This window comes from Miniopterus natalensis, chromosome X (assembly GCF_054644295.1).
Source record: "Miniopterus natalensis isolate mMinNat1 chromosome X, mMinNat1.hap1, whole genome shotgun sequence".
Classification (NCBI taxonomy): domain Eukaryota; kingdom Metazoa; phylum Chordata; class Mammalia; order Chiroptera; family Miniopteridae; genus Miniopterus; species Miniopterus natalensis.
Window position 1 is genome coordinate 24,540,867 of NC_142103.1, and position 12,905 is coordinate 24,553,771.

General features: G+C 38.8%; 1 protein-coding gene across 1 annotated transcript in view; it reads right to left on the bottom strand.

Annotated features, from left to right (window-relative positions):
- Positions 1-907: 907 nt before the first annotated feature.
- Positions 908-12,905, bottom strand: part of VSIG1 (V-set and immunoglobulin domain containing 1) — a 33,062-nt gene continuing 21,064 nt past the window's right edge. Inside the window, exons 3-7 of the mRNA XM_016198692.2 lie at positions 12,666-12,864; positions 6,847-7,002; positions 6,324-6,443; positions 3,223-3,394; positions 908-2,410 (exon numbers count right to left, since the gene is read on the bottom strand). Coding sequence (XP_016054178.2) covers positions 2,074-2,410; positions 3,223-3,394; positions 6,324-6,443; positions 6,847-7,002; positions 12,666-12,864 — 984 coding nt within the window. The 3' untranslated portion in view covers positions 908-2,073. The remainder of the gene's footprint in view (positions 2,411-3,222; positions 3,395-6,323; positions 6,444-6,846; positions 7,003-12,665; positions 12,865-12,905) is intronic.

Consider the following 12,905-nt stretch of genomic DNA (forward strand, 5'->3'; position numbering starts at 1 on the left):
GAATGCAGACTGGTGCAGTGACTATGGAAAACAGTATGGAGTTTCCTCAAAAAATTAAAAATATAACTGCCATTTAACCTAGTGATCCCATTTCTAGGAATATATCCTAAGAATCCTGAAACACCAATCAGAAAGAATATATGCACCCCTGTGTTCACAGCAGCACAATTTACAATAGCTAAGATCTGGAAACAGACCAAGTGCCCATCAGTAGATGAGTGGATAAAAAAGCTGTGCTACATTTACACCATGGAATACTATGCAGCTATAAAAAAGAAGGATATCTTACCCTTTGAGACAGCATGGAGGGACCTGGAGAGTATTATGCTAAGTGAAATAAGCCAGTCAGAGAAAGAAAAGTATTACATGATCTCACTCATATGTGGAATCTAAGAACAAAATAAACCAATGAACAAAATAGATCCAGAGACATGGAAGCATACAACAGACTGACAAATCTCAGAGGAAAGTGGGGCACGGAAAGAGATTAACCAAAGAACTTATATGCATACATGCATAATCCATGGACACAGACAATAGTGAAGTGAAGGCCTAGGGAAGGGGTGGGAGTGGGGTGGAGGAGGTCAATGGGGGAGGATAGTGGGACATCTGTACTACTTTCAACAAAGAAGATAAATTTTAAAAAATTAAAAAGGATTCACCTTAGAAGGAAGTCAGATGCAAAAATGTCATACTGTATGATCCTATTTATATGAAGGTCAAGAAAAGGCAAATCTAATATTTAAATGATGGAAGACAAATCACTGGTTGTCTAGGTTCAGGGTGTTGGGATTGTGCAAAGGGGCATAGGAAATGTTTTGCGATGATGGAAATGCTCTATATTGTTGGTGGTTTCATGGGTGTATACATATGGTGAAACATCAAACTGTACACTTGAAATAGGTACAGTTTATTCTACATAAAGTAAATGCCAGCAAAGTTGCTTATAGAAGATTTACCTTAGGATCATTAAAATAAGATTTTATTGAATATTATTTATTGAACCTCAAAATAAGATTTAAAAGCTGATTAATTACACAAATGAAAAAGTGTACCTGTACATTTCTTCAAGGTGGGATGTGGGTGAAATATGATCAATGGAAGAACTTTTTAACAGGTAAAGAAAAGGTGATATCAATTCATTTTAGTTACTATTTAATATACTAGAATGCTATCTCCATTAATGTGGAATACTCCATCAGTAAAACAGATTAAATAATTCATTCAGATTATCTAAAATTGATCTTAAGTGTTCATTTAGAACAGTTTCCTAAACTGGCTTTTCCAAAGTAGGTAGCATGAGACACAGTGATAACACAATAGCTCATTTAAAGCTAAATGGTACCTTACCTATGATATCAACATTTTGTATTCACTAAAGGAAAATTGTATTTGGAATTGTTTGCCTGTACATTACTTTGCATTTTAAAATTGGATTATTTAAAAACATTGCTATGCTCAGATATTGAATAACAGGGTGGTTCATTGGAAAATCTAATATGATAAATGAAGCATTAATTTTAAGACCTAGTTTTAAATGCTGTGTACCAATCAATACATACCCATTTCATAGTCTCCTCTGGAATTTTTAAAGATTTTTTTTTTCCAATCTACACTATGGCGACGGTGATTTCTTTTCTTAGTGGTCATTGTGAAAATGGGAAGCCCTGAAGTAATCCTAGAAATAATATTGAATCCAATTAAAGCCACCTTGTCATGTGTGTATGTGGAATGTAACAAAGAGTAACTAAAGATACAGAAATAAGATTTTCAGAAACACTACACAAGTGTTGTTGCAAAAACACTTTCAACTGAATTAGAAATCACTTGCCTTTGTCATTAGTTATGCTTACATATTAATAAAATTGTAAGTACTCTTTACCAGTGAGGCAGGAACCCTTCCATTTATTTAGTAATTATCTTCACCTGTTTATTTTAGATTAATGGTAGGAGCACCTTGTTAGAAGAGGGTTGGTCAGAATTGAGGGAAGCAGTGGGGGATTGGTTAGGTCAACTGAATTCTAAGTGCCAGAAATGGGTTCCTTAGTGACAAACACTACTTAGGCTACCAGCCTATGACTTATTCACTGGTTTTTCCTCATCACACAAGGGCTCAACTACAATCTCAGGCTCCGGCTCAGGTTCAGGCTCGGGCTCGGGCTCTGGCTCGGGCTCGGGCTCGGGCTCAAGCTGGATCTCAAGCTCAGGCACTGGAGCAGGCTCAAATCCTGGGGCAGGCTCCTGGGCAGGCTCCAGGGAAGGCTCAGGCTTGGGAATAGGCCCATGACCTGGCCCCAGGATAGTGTCAGGTTCAGTTTCATTGAAGGAAGGTTGCATCGCTTCTAGATGAATAACGTCTTCAGATGGCATTGTCTCGAACTCTGAAACTCTGTTTGTCTTTGTCATTGGTCTGCAGGAAGAAGGCCCAGGGAAGACCAAGTTAGGATTTGACATTTCACGTGGAGCCACAGGCTGTGTAGCTTCAGTGACCATAGGTCTCAGTCTGTTCAGGACCTCTGTGATTTCTGATATTCTGATTCACTTTTAGACCATGTGTCTCCATTTTGGGTCCAGAAAGGTTATGTCTCAATAATATCATGAGAGTTCAAGACAGAAAAACCAGTGTTTAAAAGGTGGGAAAACATATCAAGATGAAAGGATCTATATATCTGGTTAGGTCTTTGGGGGCCAAATCCATGGCTCAGGTGCATCTCTAGTTCCCACTTCATCTAGCACAATACTTGGCATCTGGTTGGTGCCCAATACATAGTTGTAGAAGCACAGAAATGGCAGGATGAACAAATGAATGAATGTGATACCCATTCAAGAAGAAATAGTACAGTAGTCAAGAGTATGGGCAGTGGGCACAGTCACATTCTGACTTCTGTGGGCCCTAGGCACTTTTGCCTTGTTCAAAAAATATGGAAAATTATATTTTATGACTGTTGGTAGAAAGACAAGTATGCTAATATAATAAATCATTTTCTTAGACCTAAAAGGGTTATTGTGGTTAAATATGTTGATATAAAGTACTTAGAACAGTCTGGCATAGAGCACTCAGTAAACAGTACCCATCATGATTCTTTTATAAAAGTAGTGAGAACGAACAGAGAGATACCCCTGATATATTATGCTAAAAGGAGTGCTTAGGAAGAGCTGACTGAAAGAGATATGCCAGAGAAATGTCTATATTCAAGTAAAGACAACAAATTAAGGTCTTACTCAAGTTCTGTGGTGGTTCTAGAATTTCTCTTTCTTTCCTTCCCCTTTGCCTTTGCCTTTGCCTTTGCCTTTGCCTTTGCCTTGCTCCTTGCAAAGCACACTGCAGAGGTGATAATGACAGCAGCAACTAGGGTGCCCACCAACGCTCCAACAATGATGCCAACTTCTGGATCTGGAGAATATAAGCAGCTGATTAGTAAGATGGAATATATGCCTTAGACATGTACTTTTGTGACCAGTGGGGAATATTTGGGGCATTCATAGAGTGGGAAATAGACTCGCATAGGCCGGGAGCATGGAAACCCCTAGAACTCTGCCAGTTGGACTGGGAGGGAAGGGGGAGAAAGATGTCTGGGTCAACTATGTAGCTTACCCATTCATATTTACACACATAAAGAAAAAAATACGCCAATTTGGAGGAGTTGGCGTCATTTTCAAAATGGGGTTTAGAGAAGTGGGTCTTCAGTGTGCATTTGCTTGGTAAGTGAAAGAGATACCATGGAGCTGCACTCTGGTGACCAGAGAAATAACCTCTGTTACAGGCAGGGACATTTCGCCAGGTTTTCCCAGAGAATAGGTCAAATAGTTCCCTAAAAATATTCTCACAGTTTCTATGCTCACTATGGAGTCTCATGCATTCTGGCCACTGGAGAGGGATATGCCCATTCCATAAATTGGTTTATTTGATCAGTCTATAGTGAAACTTAACGTGTGAGATGATTCAGCTGAGCATGAGACCTAAAATCACTAAGGTATTGTCCCCAAGAGGCCATGTCTGTGTTCCAGGCAGGCTCATCCCCATCCACAGCCCTTCAAATGAGAATGAACATCTTATATTTTGAGACTAAAGGCTAGTTGAATTGCTGGGTTATTCTTTCAATGTTTTATGATTAAAGGAATACATGTGCATAATTTAGAAAGGCAAACAGTTTTACTAGGCTTCTAACAAAAAACAACAAAAACAAAAACCACCAGTCCCCCATCTCTGAGTTCTATTCACTAGAGACAATCACTTCTGACTCTTTTTGAATCTTCTAAAATTTGCCCCCATGTTTCTATTATGCTTGTTCTAATATGTCCTGCCTTTTCCAATTTTGGTCATTTTCTATTGACTTCCTACTCTGGAAGTTGAAGTTTTAACTCTCTTGCACCATTCCCTTCATATACCACCACATTCCCCTTATATAGTTATAGCACAAGTTGTAGTTAAGTCCAAGTTTGTAGTATTATGACTATGTAAATATTGTCCACAGCTGCAGAACACAGTATTATTATGATCCTCTCTTGTAAAGCATTTAAAATTTTTCTGAGGTTAATATTGCCTCATTTGGGGATTTAAAAAAATGTATTATCTCTAATCCCCCAAATTTCCAGTAAAACTATTGAATTCCTTTCAATAGATTCAAACACATCAGATAATCTATAGGTTTCTTATGTTGTTGTTTTATTTTCCTCAGACATCCTTCCTGGAGTCCTCCATTCTCCTCCCCCAGCATGAACTGACTCTTCTCCTGCTCTATTGTCATCCTTCAACCTCCTTTCACCTTTATCCTTATTTTATAGATAAAGAAACACACTTTGAAAGTTCCTTCAAAATCCAGCTCAAATAGCACTTCATTGGTAAAGCTGGCCCTGGTGCTATAAGCATAACAAGTTATTTCTTTTTTAATGTCCTATAGACCTCATGCAGACCTCTATTATATCATTTAACACACTTTAGTGTTTGTTCATCTCTCTAGCTAAACTGTGAGCTCCTTGATTGTAAGACATATACCTTATTAATCTCTGTTTCTCTATCATCTAGGACAGTCCTGGGCATATAATAGATATTCAGTGAATATTTGAAGAAGGCAGGGAGGAAGGCAGGAAGGCAGGAAGGCAGGAAGGGAGGGAGGGAAGAAGGGGATGCCAAATGCCAACATCACTAGAAAGAGGATTCAAAAGGAAGTGAGGCTCAAGTACAAATTCTAGGAGTCTCTACATCTACCATATGACTGTACCTCTGGAAAAGCAAAATGGTACTGAGGAAGATCTAGAGAAAAACAGCAGAAATGGATCAAGGGACTGGCGACAGAATGGGACCACAGAAAGGACAGACCAAAAAGGTGAAGTTTCTTCACTTTGAATAAAAATAGCTGAAAGTGATAGAAGAATGAAGGTATAGCCTGGGTTGGAAAATGTTTGGATCAGGACAAATAAAAGGAAGAAAGCTCAGCTTCATAGGAGAGTAATGAAACTGGCCACCTGTATATTGTATATAATCAAAACCACAGATTCTAAGTAAGTTAGAAAAAAATGAATAGATGACATGATCCTAAGTGTTCAGTGATCTTTGAGAGGTATAGCAAAATATCCCCTATGGGAACTCGCCCCTGACTGATCCAATTTGACAATTCCAGGCCCCTCAAGTCTATGCTTAGTAACTAAGAACCTTTGAACTGGAAGGTTGAGGTTTAGAGGTATCCTGGCAATGCCAGTTACTAACTGGATGACCTTGGGCATGTCACTTACCTTCCTGAACTTCAGTCCTTTCAGTAAAATAAAGCTAACAATATAGTCTGCCTCCTAGAAAAGGTGGAGGACTGAGTGAGATCATGTTCACAATACCTGACTGAGTGCCTGGTGCATAATTTGTGCTCCACAAATATTAGTTAATGTGACTGTAGGTGCAAGTGTTATTACTGTTATTATTAGAGGCAGATCTTAATAAAATAGTTAAGAATTGGAAAGTTTGTGAGCTCCATGTTTGACATAGATTGATACAGTTTCACCTGGATTTACTAACAGCCTAACAAAGGAAATTTAGCCTGGTATTATCAATGTGGCTATTGTTTTATTTATTAAATAGTAATTCCTACTTTCTAGAGATTTTGTGAGGGTTAAACAAATTTATTTTTATAAACATTTTAGGGCGGTGTGCAGCACATTAAGTATTGTGTAAGCAATAGATATTAGAATGGTAATTCATCATATTAACCTATAAAGCACCAAAACCTCCAGAGAAGCAGGAAGGACTAACCAGGACTAATTAACTTACTTGATTGGCAGGCCCAGGATACTTGACTTAAGGAGAAACTGTTAAAGTTGTATGATCAACTCACGTGAAACAGTTAGATCGATTTCACAGGAGCTATTGCCAAGGATGTTGATTGCGGTGCACTGGTAATAACCTTGTTCAAAACTGGTCAGGTTTCCAATAACCAAAGTCCCAGTGGCTGGGTCTGTCAAAACCAGGAAAGAGACTTTTGAAATCTCTTAAGTGGGTAAAGATCATGTCAATGTAACAGATCATTCAATGCCTACACACTTCCTCACATTGGCCTCCCTTTCTTGAAATGTGCAGGGTCCAACTAGACCCCTTGAAACTTTTCCAAAGGTAGTCCTGTTGGGACCACACCATTGTCTCCATACCCCCCACCTCTGAGCCAAAACCAGGCTTGACTTCTAGAAGCTGGGGATAAGACCAAACCACAATCATCTTGTCAGGAGACAGACATTCATTTTACACACCCCTCCCAGAAAAATAGAAGATTGATTTCTAAAATGAACAGCCAGTCACACAAACATGCTGTCAGCCACCACACATACCATACCTTGCCAGGGGCTGCTGAGGGCTATACTTACTGAAGTTTTCTTTCACTGGGATGGTGTTTCTTCCTTCAAGTTTATACCAGTGGTACACAGGAGAAGGTGTTCCAAGCACCGAGTGGCAAGAAAGAGATAGAGGTCGGCCAGTTTCTGCTGTTCCTTGAATGCTACAAAAGGGCTTAGAAGGTTTGACTGTAAAGCAATGATAAACAGTAAAAATACTGTTGGATTAATGTCAGTCTGTAACAGTTGCAGTCACTTCCTCACTTTCATTTTGTGGAACAGCTGCTTTTTTTTTTTTTTTAAGTCTTTAAAACTTATTTTAACAGTTTTCTATTTGTACCACCAGGTGGGAGCAGAGCACTTCAGATGCAAGGACCTTTTAGTCACCAAGCTACTAAGAATCTAATAGTATCTCCCCCATCTGCCTCCTCCCCAGATCCATAACCATGAATTTCCACATTGTGTCTTAAAATACGGCTTTATTAAAACAAACAAATGTAAGAAAACACTAAACAACTAGGAGTATAGTATATACTCTTGAAGCACAGTTTTAAAGGAAAATATAACCCTTAAATACTTTGAGATGATCTGTTATTTTAGAAAAATTTTATATTAATGCCATATTTTTCTTTTTCCTTTTCCTTTGTGAGTTATTTTTGGCATTTATTCTTCTAGGGGTGGCACAAAATGGCTGGAGGGTTTGAATTTGCCTGTGTCACTCATTGGCAGGGGAAGCCAATTTGTTGGGGGTGGTGCTACAGACAGAACGTTGAAATCTTTATTCATTTTTCACTCTACAAGCAAATATTTGAGGGCTTTTTGACACAGTTCACAGTTCTGAAGTGGGGTGGGGGGAGTGATGGAAGAGGAAGGCTTTGTATTTCATGTATTTTATACTGAGAGCAGGAGGATCACAGAAGGAATTTAAGGGGAGGGATGATGGTCATTTTAACACTTCACCTGAATCACTCTGACTCTTGGGTGCCTGAACCAAGAGAGAGGAGGAGACAAATTCAAGAGGTACTAACAAGTCAACAGGACCTGATGAGCAAGTGGATATCGGGCATGTGGAAGAAGGTGGGGTAAGTGATGACTCCCAGGTTTCTGATTTGAATAGCTGGATACGTGAGCTTGCCATTATCCCCTGAGATAAAGAATGCAGGAGGAGGAGCAGGTTTTGGGGGAAAGAGTGAGGAGGAGGAAAGGGTGAGGATAAGGTCAGTTTGGGACACACTGAATTTTAGCTGCTTATAAAACACCTCAGCAAAGAAGTCCTGTGGGAAACTGATAATCTGAACCTCCTCACTCATCTTATAGCTCACAGCTTTTTCTAACCTTAGTCTGACAGAAAGATAAGGACCTGAATGTCGATACTTTCTAACTCACCTTCCTTATCTTAATTTGGACTTAAAATCCTCCAAAGACGTAGGTTCTCTAACTTAAGCTAGTCAGACCTTAAACGCTCCAGACTTCCAAGCTCTCCACTCTTGCTTGAAAGGTAGCGGTTAAGGACATAGCTCTGGATCTACACAGAATACTGGCTCTGCAACTTTACCCTAGATGTGTTTAGGCAAGTAACTTAATGTAGCCAAACCTCACTTGATCCATCTGTAAAATGTGAACAAGAGATTATCTGAGTTCCAGCTAATCCAAATATATTGTATTCCTATAAATAAAATCTTCTTTATAGAGCCTTGCACATGGAATTGCTGTTGGCCATAGGCAGGACTAATTCCTGCTGCCACATTTTATAGTTTGCTACTGAAGTTAATCTTCCAATCTTAGGTTCTAACCCACTGTACACATGAACAAGTAAACATGGATATAGCTGTAGCTCTTTGAAACACTTCACCATCGATATCTTTTAAACGGGTGATTTTTAATTAAGAGAAGTATTTTTCTTTTCTTTTTTAAAATATATATTTATTGACTTCAGAGAAAGGAAAGGAGAGAGAGATAGAAACATCAACGATGAGAGAGTCATTGATCGAGCCCGCAACCCGAGCATGTGCCCTGACCGGGAATCGAACCCCGATCGCTTGGATCCTAGGTCGATGCTCAACCGCTGAGCCATGCCTGGCCAGGCGAGAAGCATTTTTCTATTTACCTCTTCATTCTCTCTTCCTTTCCACTGATTTTCTCAGATAGGGACAACTCATTGGATATGCCTACCCTGAACAAGACTATTTAACCAGAAGTCCATTGCAACTATCACTAGATTTAGATACCACATTTTTTAAAACACGGTGATTGGATAGCCTTTACAGCAGAATAGAGCAAGCTGAACAGAAAATTAAATGGGGTGTTTTATCATAGAGTCAGACACCAGGACTTGAACTAAATGATAGACAGAAACCTCAATGACTTGTATTCATTTCTTGAGCCCAGAATAAAATCTAGATAGGCATTTAATTCATTTTTTGCTCAACACATTTTTCTCCTTTAATTTTTATTAATAAAAAACTTAGTGAATCATTTTGAACCATGTCCCAAACCTACATATTTTCAAAAACTACTGCATCACAATTGAATTGGCACTTCCTCCAGTTAAAATCTGTAGTAGAACTTAGATGTTTACTACCAAAGCCATTGATCTACTATTTAACTTTATTGCTTTCAACAGCATTGGGGTGGGAGGAAGAGGCTCACTTCAGAAAATAAAAGAAAATGCTTCAGAGTGCTCGCAAACCTCCTCTAAATTCATCATTTTCTTTTTATATGCCAAATTGCATAAGGAAGATGATGTTCATTCCAACTGCATACAAAATAACTATTCCAACTTCTGCTGGATATTTTTCAGCAATTCATTTTCCAAGGCTATCATACCTAATGGAAGTTTCCCAAATGAGTGGTTGTCCAAACCACCTGGGCCTTTGCTCATTGCTGTTTTCTTCACCTAAATCATGTCCTGATACCTCAGCCCCTTTTCTACCTTACACACACTTGCACATCCTTCAACATTCAGTGCAAAATTCACTTTATCCAGAAAGCCTTCTTCAGTTTCCCCAGACAGCTTTTAGGTCTTTCCCCTCTGTCTCTCAGATCTCCTCTCCTACCTTCACTGAAAGTTTTTAAGTTATACATCTGCCTCCTTCACTAGTTATAAGTTATATGTCTGCCTCCCCTATCTTTTACATCTTTCCATTACCATTGCCTAGCACAGTAGCTACATGTGCTCAGGGTTTGTCAAATAAATTTATGCATGAACAAGTAAATGCATGGGATCAATCAATGTTCATCACTGGGTAATAAAATGTGTCTAAAAGATGCATTGCTAAGAAGAGCGATGTTTAAGGAAATATTGGCATTCTTCCCACCATTGGACTGCCCTCACCATGCCCCATCCCTCAGTCAGGGTAAGCATTACAGGCACTCACACACAGTGGAATTTGAGAACTGTAAACAGCCTCTGCAATTTTTAGAGAAAATTATCAGTTTCAAAATTTCCAAAAACATTAACTTGTAGAATCCTTTTGTTCTGAGTCCAATTAATAAAAAATAAAATTTTTGAGAGTTCCCAAACAAACAAAGAAATCCACAGACCCTTCTACCTCTTACCTTTCCTGGATCCTGGATGCTTAAGTAAAAGTCATGACACAGTCATTGCAGGAACAACTGACCTAAAGACTCATGGGTAAGAACAACTTGGAGCTTCTTATGGCAGTTGATTAAGGATTCTCTGAACTTTAAATTTAAGAATACTAACCTTTCTGTCTAACTATCTCAGGACTGTTTCCAAGCTAAGAGTCAAAGAGGCTTGGCTTCTTTAGGTTGTTTCTGGTCAGAAGGACAACCCAGAACCAGGGAGCAACAGAAAACCATTAGAGGACTAATCCCTCAAATTCTTTAAACATGGACAGCAATCATTTAATCCTCATAGTAAACTTGTAAAGACAGAACAGGAGTTATAACTCCATCTCAAAATGGCCAGGACAAGGTGGACTGACTTGCCTGAGGCCATCAAGTAGCCAAGTAAAAGCTAGAGCCTAGGTTCTTCTGACTCAGAGCCTGACGTGCTATCACCTATTACTAGACTTTAGTTTCCATGTAAATGGCTAATCTTCTGAACTGGAACATCATCTTCCCTAAGAAAGGGTTTTTGTATACTTCTCTTGTCTTCCCTTGTACTCCAATGCCTAGTGAAATAAAAACAGGATTGAGCTATGCGACTCTTAAAAATCAGCTCTTGATTACCAGGTGTGTAGATGAAGTAGCAAACATCACAGTAAATACATGGTACATTTTTGGCATTACCTGAGTGACAAGCTCAGACAACTCTGGACATTTCTCCTAGCTGTTCACCTTGTTACCAATTGCAGCTTTTCCAAGTACTCAATTATCAAGTTACTGGTTTGATCTAGTTCCTCCTTTCCTGTGATGGATGTACTCAGCTCCAGAAGAACAATAACTACATCAGCTCCATTTGGGGTTACTTAGAAGTGGGAATTCCCTTAGTTTAACTGGTTAGTTGGTGAGGGTTTACAGCCCTTTCATCCTCGTCTTCAGTACTTCTGCAGACCTGCACACAGGACCTGCTGGCTAAAAGACAGGAGCAAAACTCCCATTGTCTTCTCAAACAGAGGTTGAAAGGAGCCCTAGAAATCTCCAAAATTGTGAACTTCCCAAGAGCTATAACCATGCCTTCAATACTGTAAACCTTATGGCTCTTAGCACAAAGTAGGCACTCAATAAAAACTGCATAAATGAACCACTCCGAATTCATTTGAAGAATGGATGACTTACCCAGTATCATATAATGCATATTTGTATATAAATAAATTCATTCTCAACTCTGGCTTAATATGTGGTCTTTTTTCTAAATAGTGTTAACCTTTAAATTTTTTATTAAAGTATAGTTAGTATACAATAGTATATTCATTTCCTGTCTGTAAATATCCTCCCTGCTCCTTTAATATAATATAATTGTTTGATATGTATATACCTTATGATGCAATCACCACACTAAATGTAGTAACCAACTATTTGTCATCATGCCAAGTTATTACAATATTATTGATGATATTCCCTGTGCTGTACACTGTATATCCATAGCTTATTCATTTTATAACTAGAATTTCGTACCTCTTATTCTCTATTTACCTTTTTTACCCACACTCACCCCCTCCTCTCTGGCAACCAAGAGTTTGTTGTTTGTACCTATGGATCTATTCTTGTTTTGGTCCATCAATAGATGAACAGATAAAGAAGATGTGCTGTATATACACACAATGGAATATTACTTAGCAATAAAAAAGAGTGAAGGCTTGCCATTTGCAACAACATAGATAGACATAGAGGGTATTTCACTAAGTGGAATAAGTCAGATGAAGAGGGACAAATACCATATTATTTCACTTATATGTGGAATCTAGAAAAACAATCTGAATAGTGTTAATATTTTTTAAAAGGGACCTGCCTGCCTTTATTCAAAATGGTTTAATGGTAGAAACTTTGGCTGGCTTAGGAGAGGTAATAAATTGACAGTTGTCTCCCCCAGGTATGACTGCCTGTAATTGGAGGTTCCCTATGAAAGAGTTGCTAATGATCATTTAGTGGGACTGTGCATTGTCCCATCTGTTCTCATTTTATCCTTCAGAGACAGGGATCCCTGAAGGTTGGGTCATCTACTGATGTCTGTCATTTTGGCAGCCCTTTTGGTTTGGCAATTATTTCAACATGTTTTATGAGTGATTTCTTATGGGTTGGATTACGGAAGGTGTCTATAGCTCCCTGGTAATCAAAGGAGCAGGAAGAATATTTATCCCTGGGACTTAATTGGCACCATAACCCATACCCCGGCTTATGCAATGTCCTAAGTTGCTCCAAAAAAAGGCATAAAAAATTGTCCATACCTAACACATTGACTGTAAGAATGCCTTGATTGTTGCCACTAAAATCTGGGGGATTGTTAACATCGCAGGTGTAGGTGCCACTGTCTGCTGGTTGCATATGCAGAATAGTGATGGATGCGTTATCTGGCTCGTTGGACACTACAATTCGATCTTTAAATCGCCCGATGGATGCAGCTTGTCCACCTTCAGAATAGTAAATCTAGGACAGAAAAATGAGAGAAATGAGAACTGTAGAGTGTC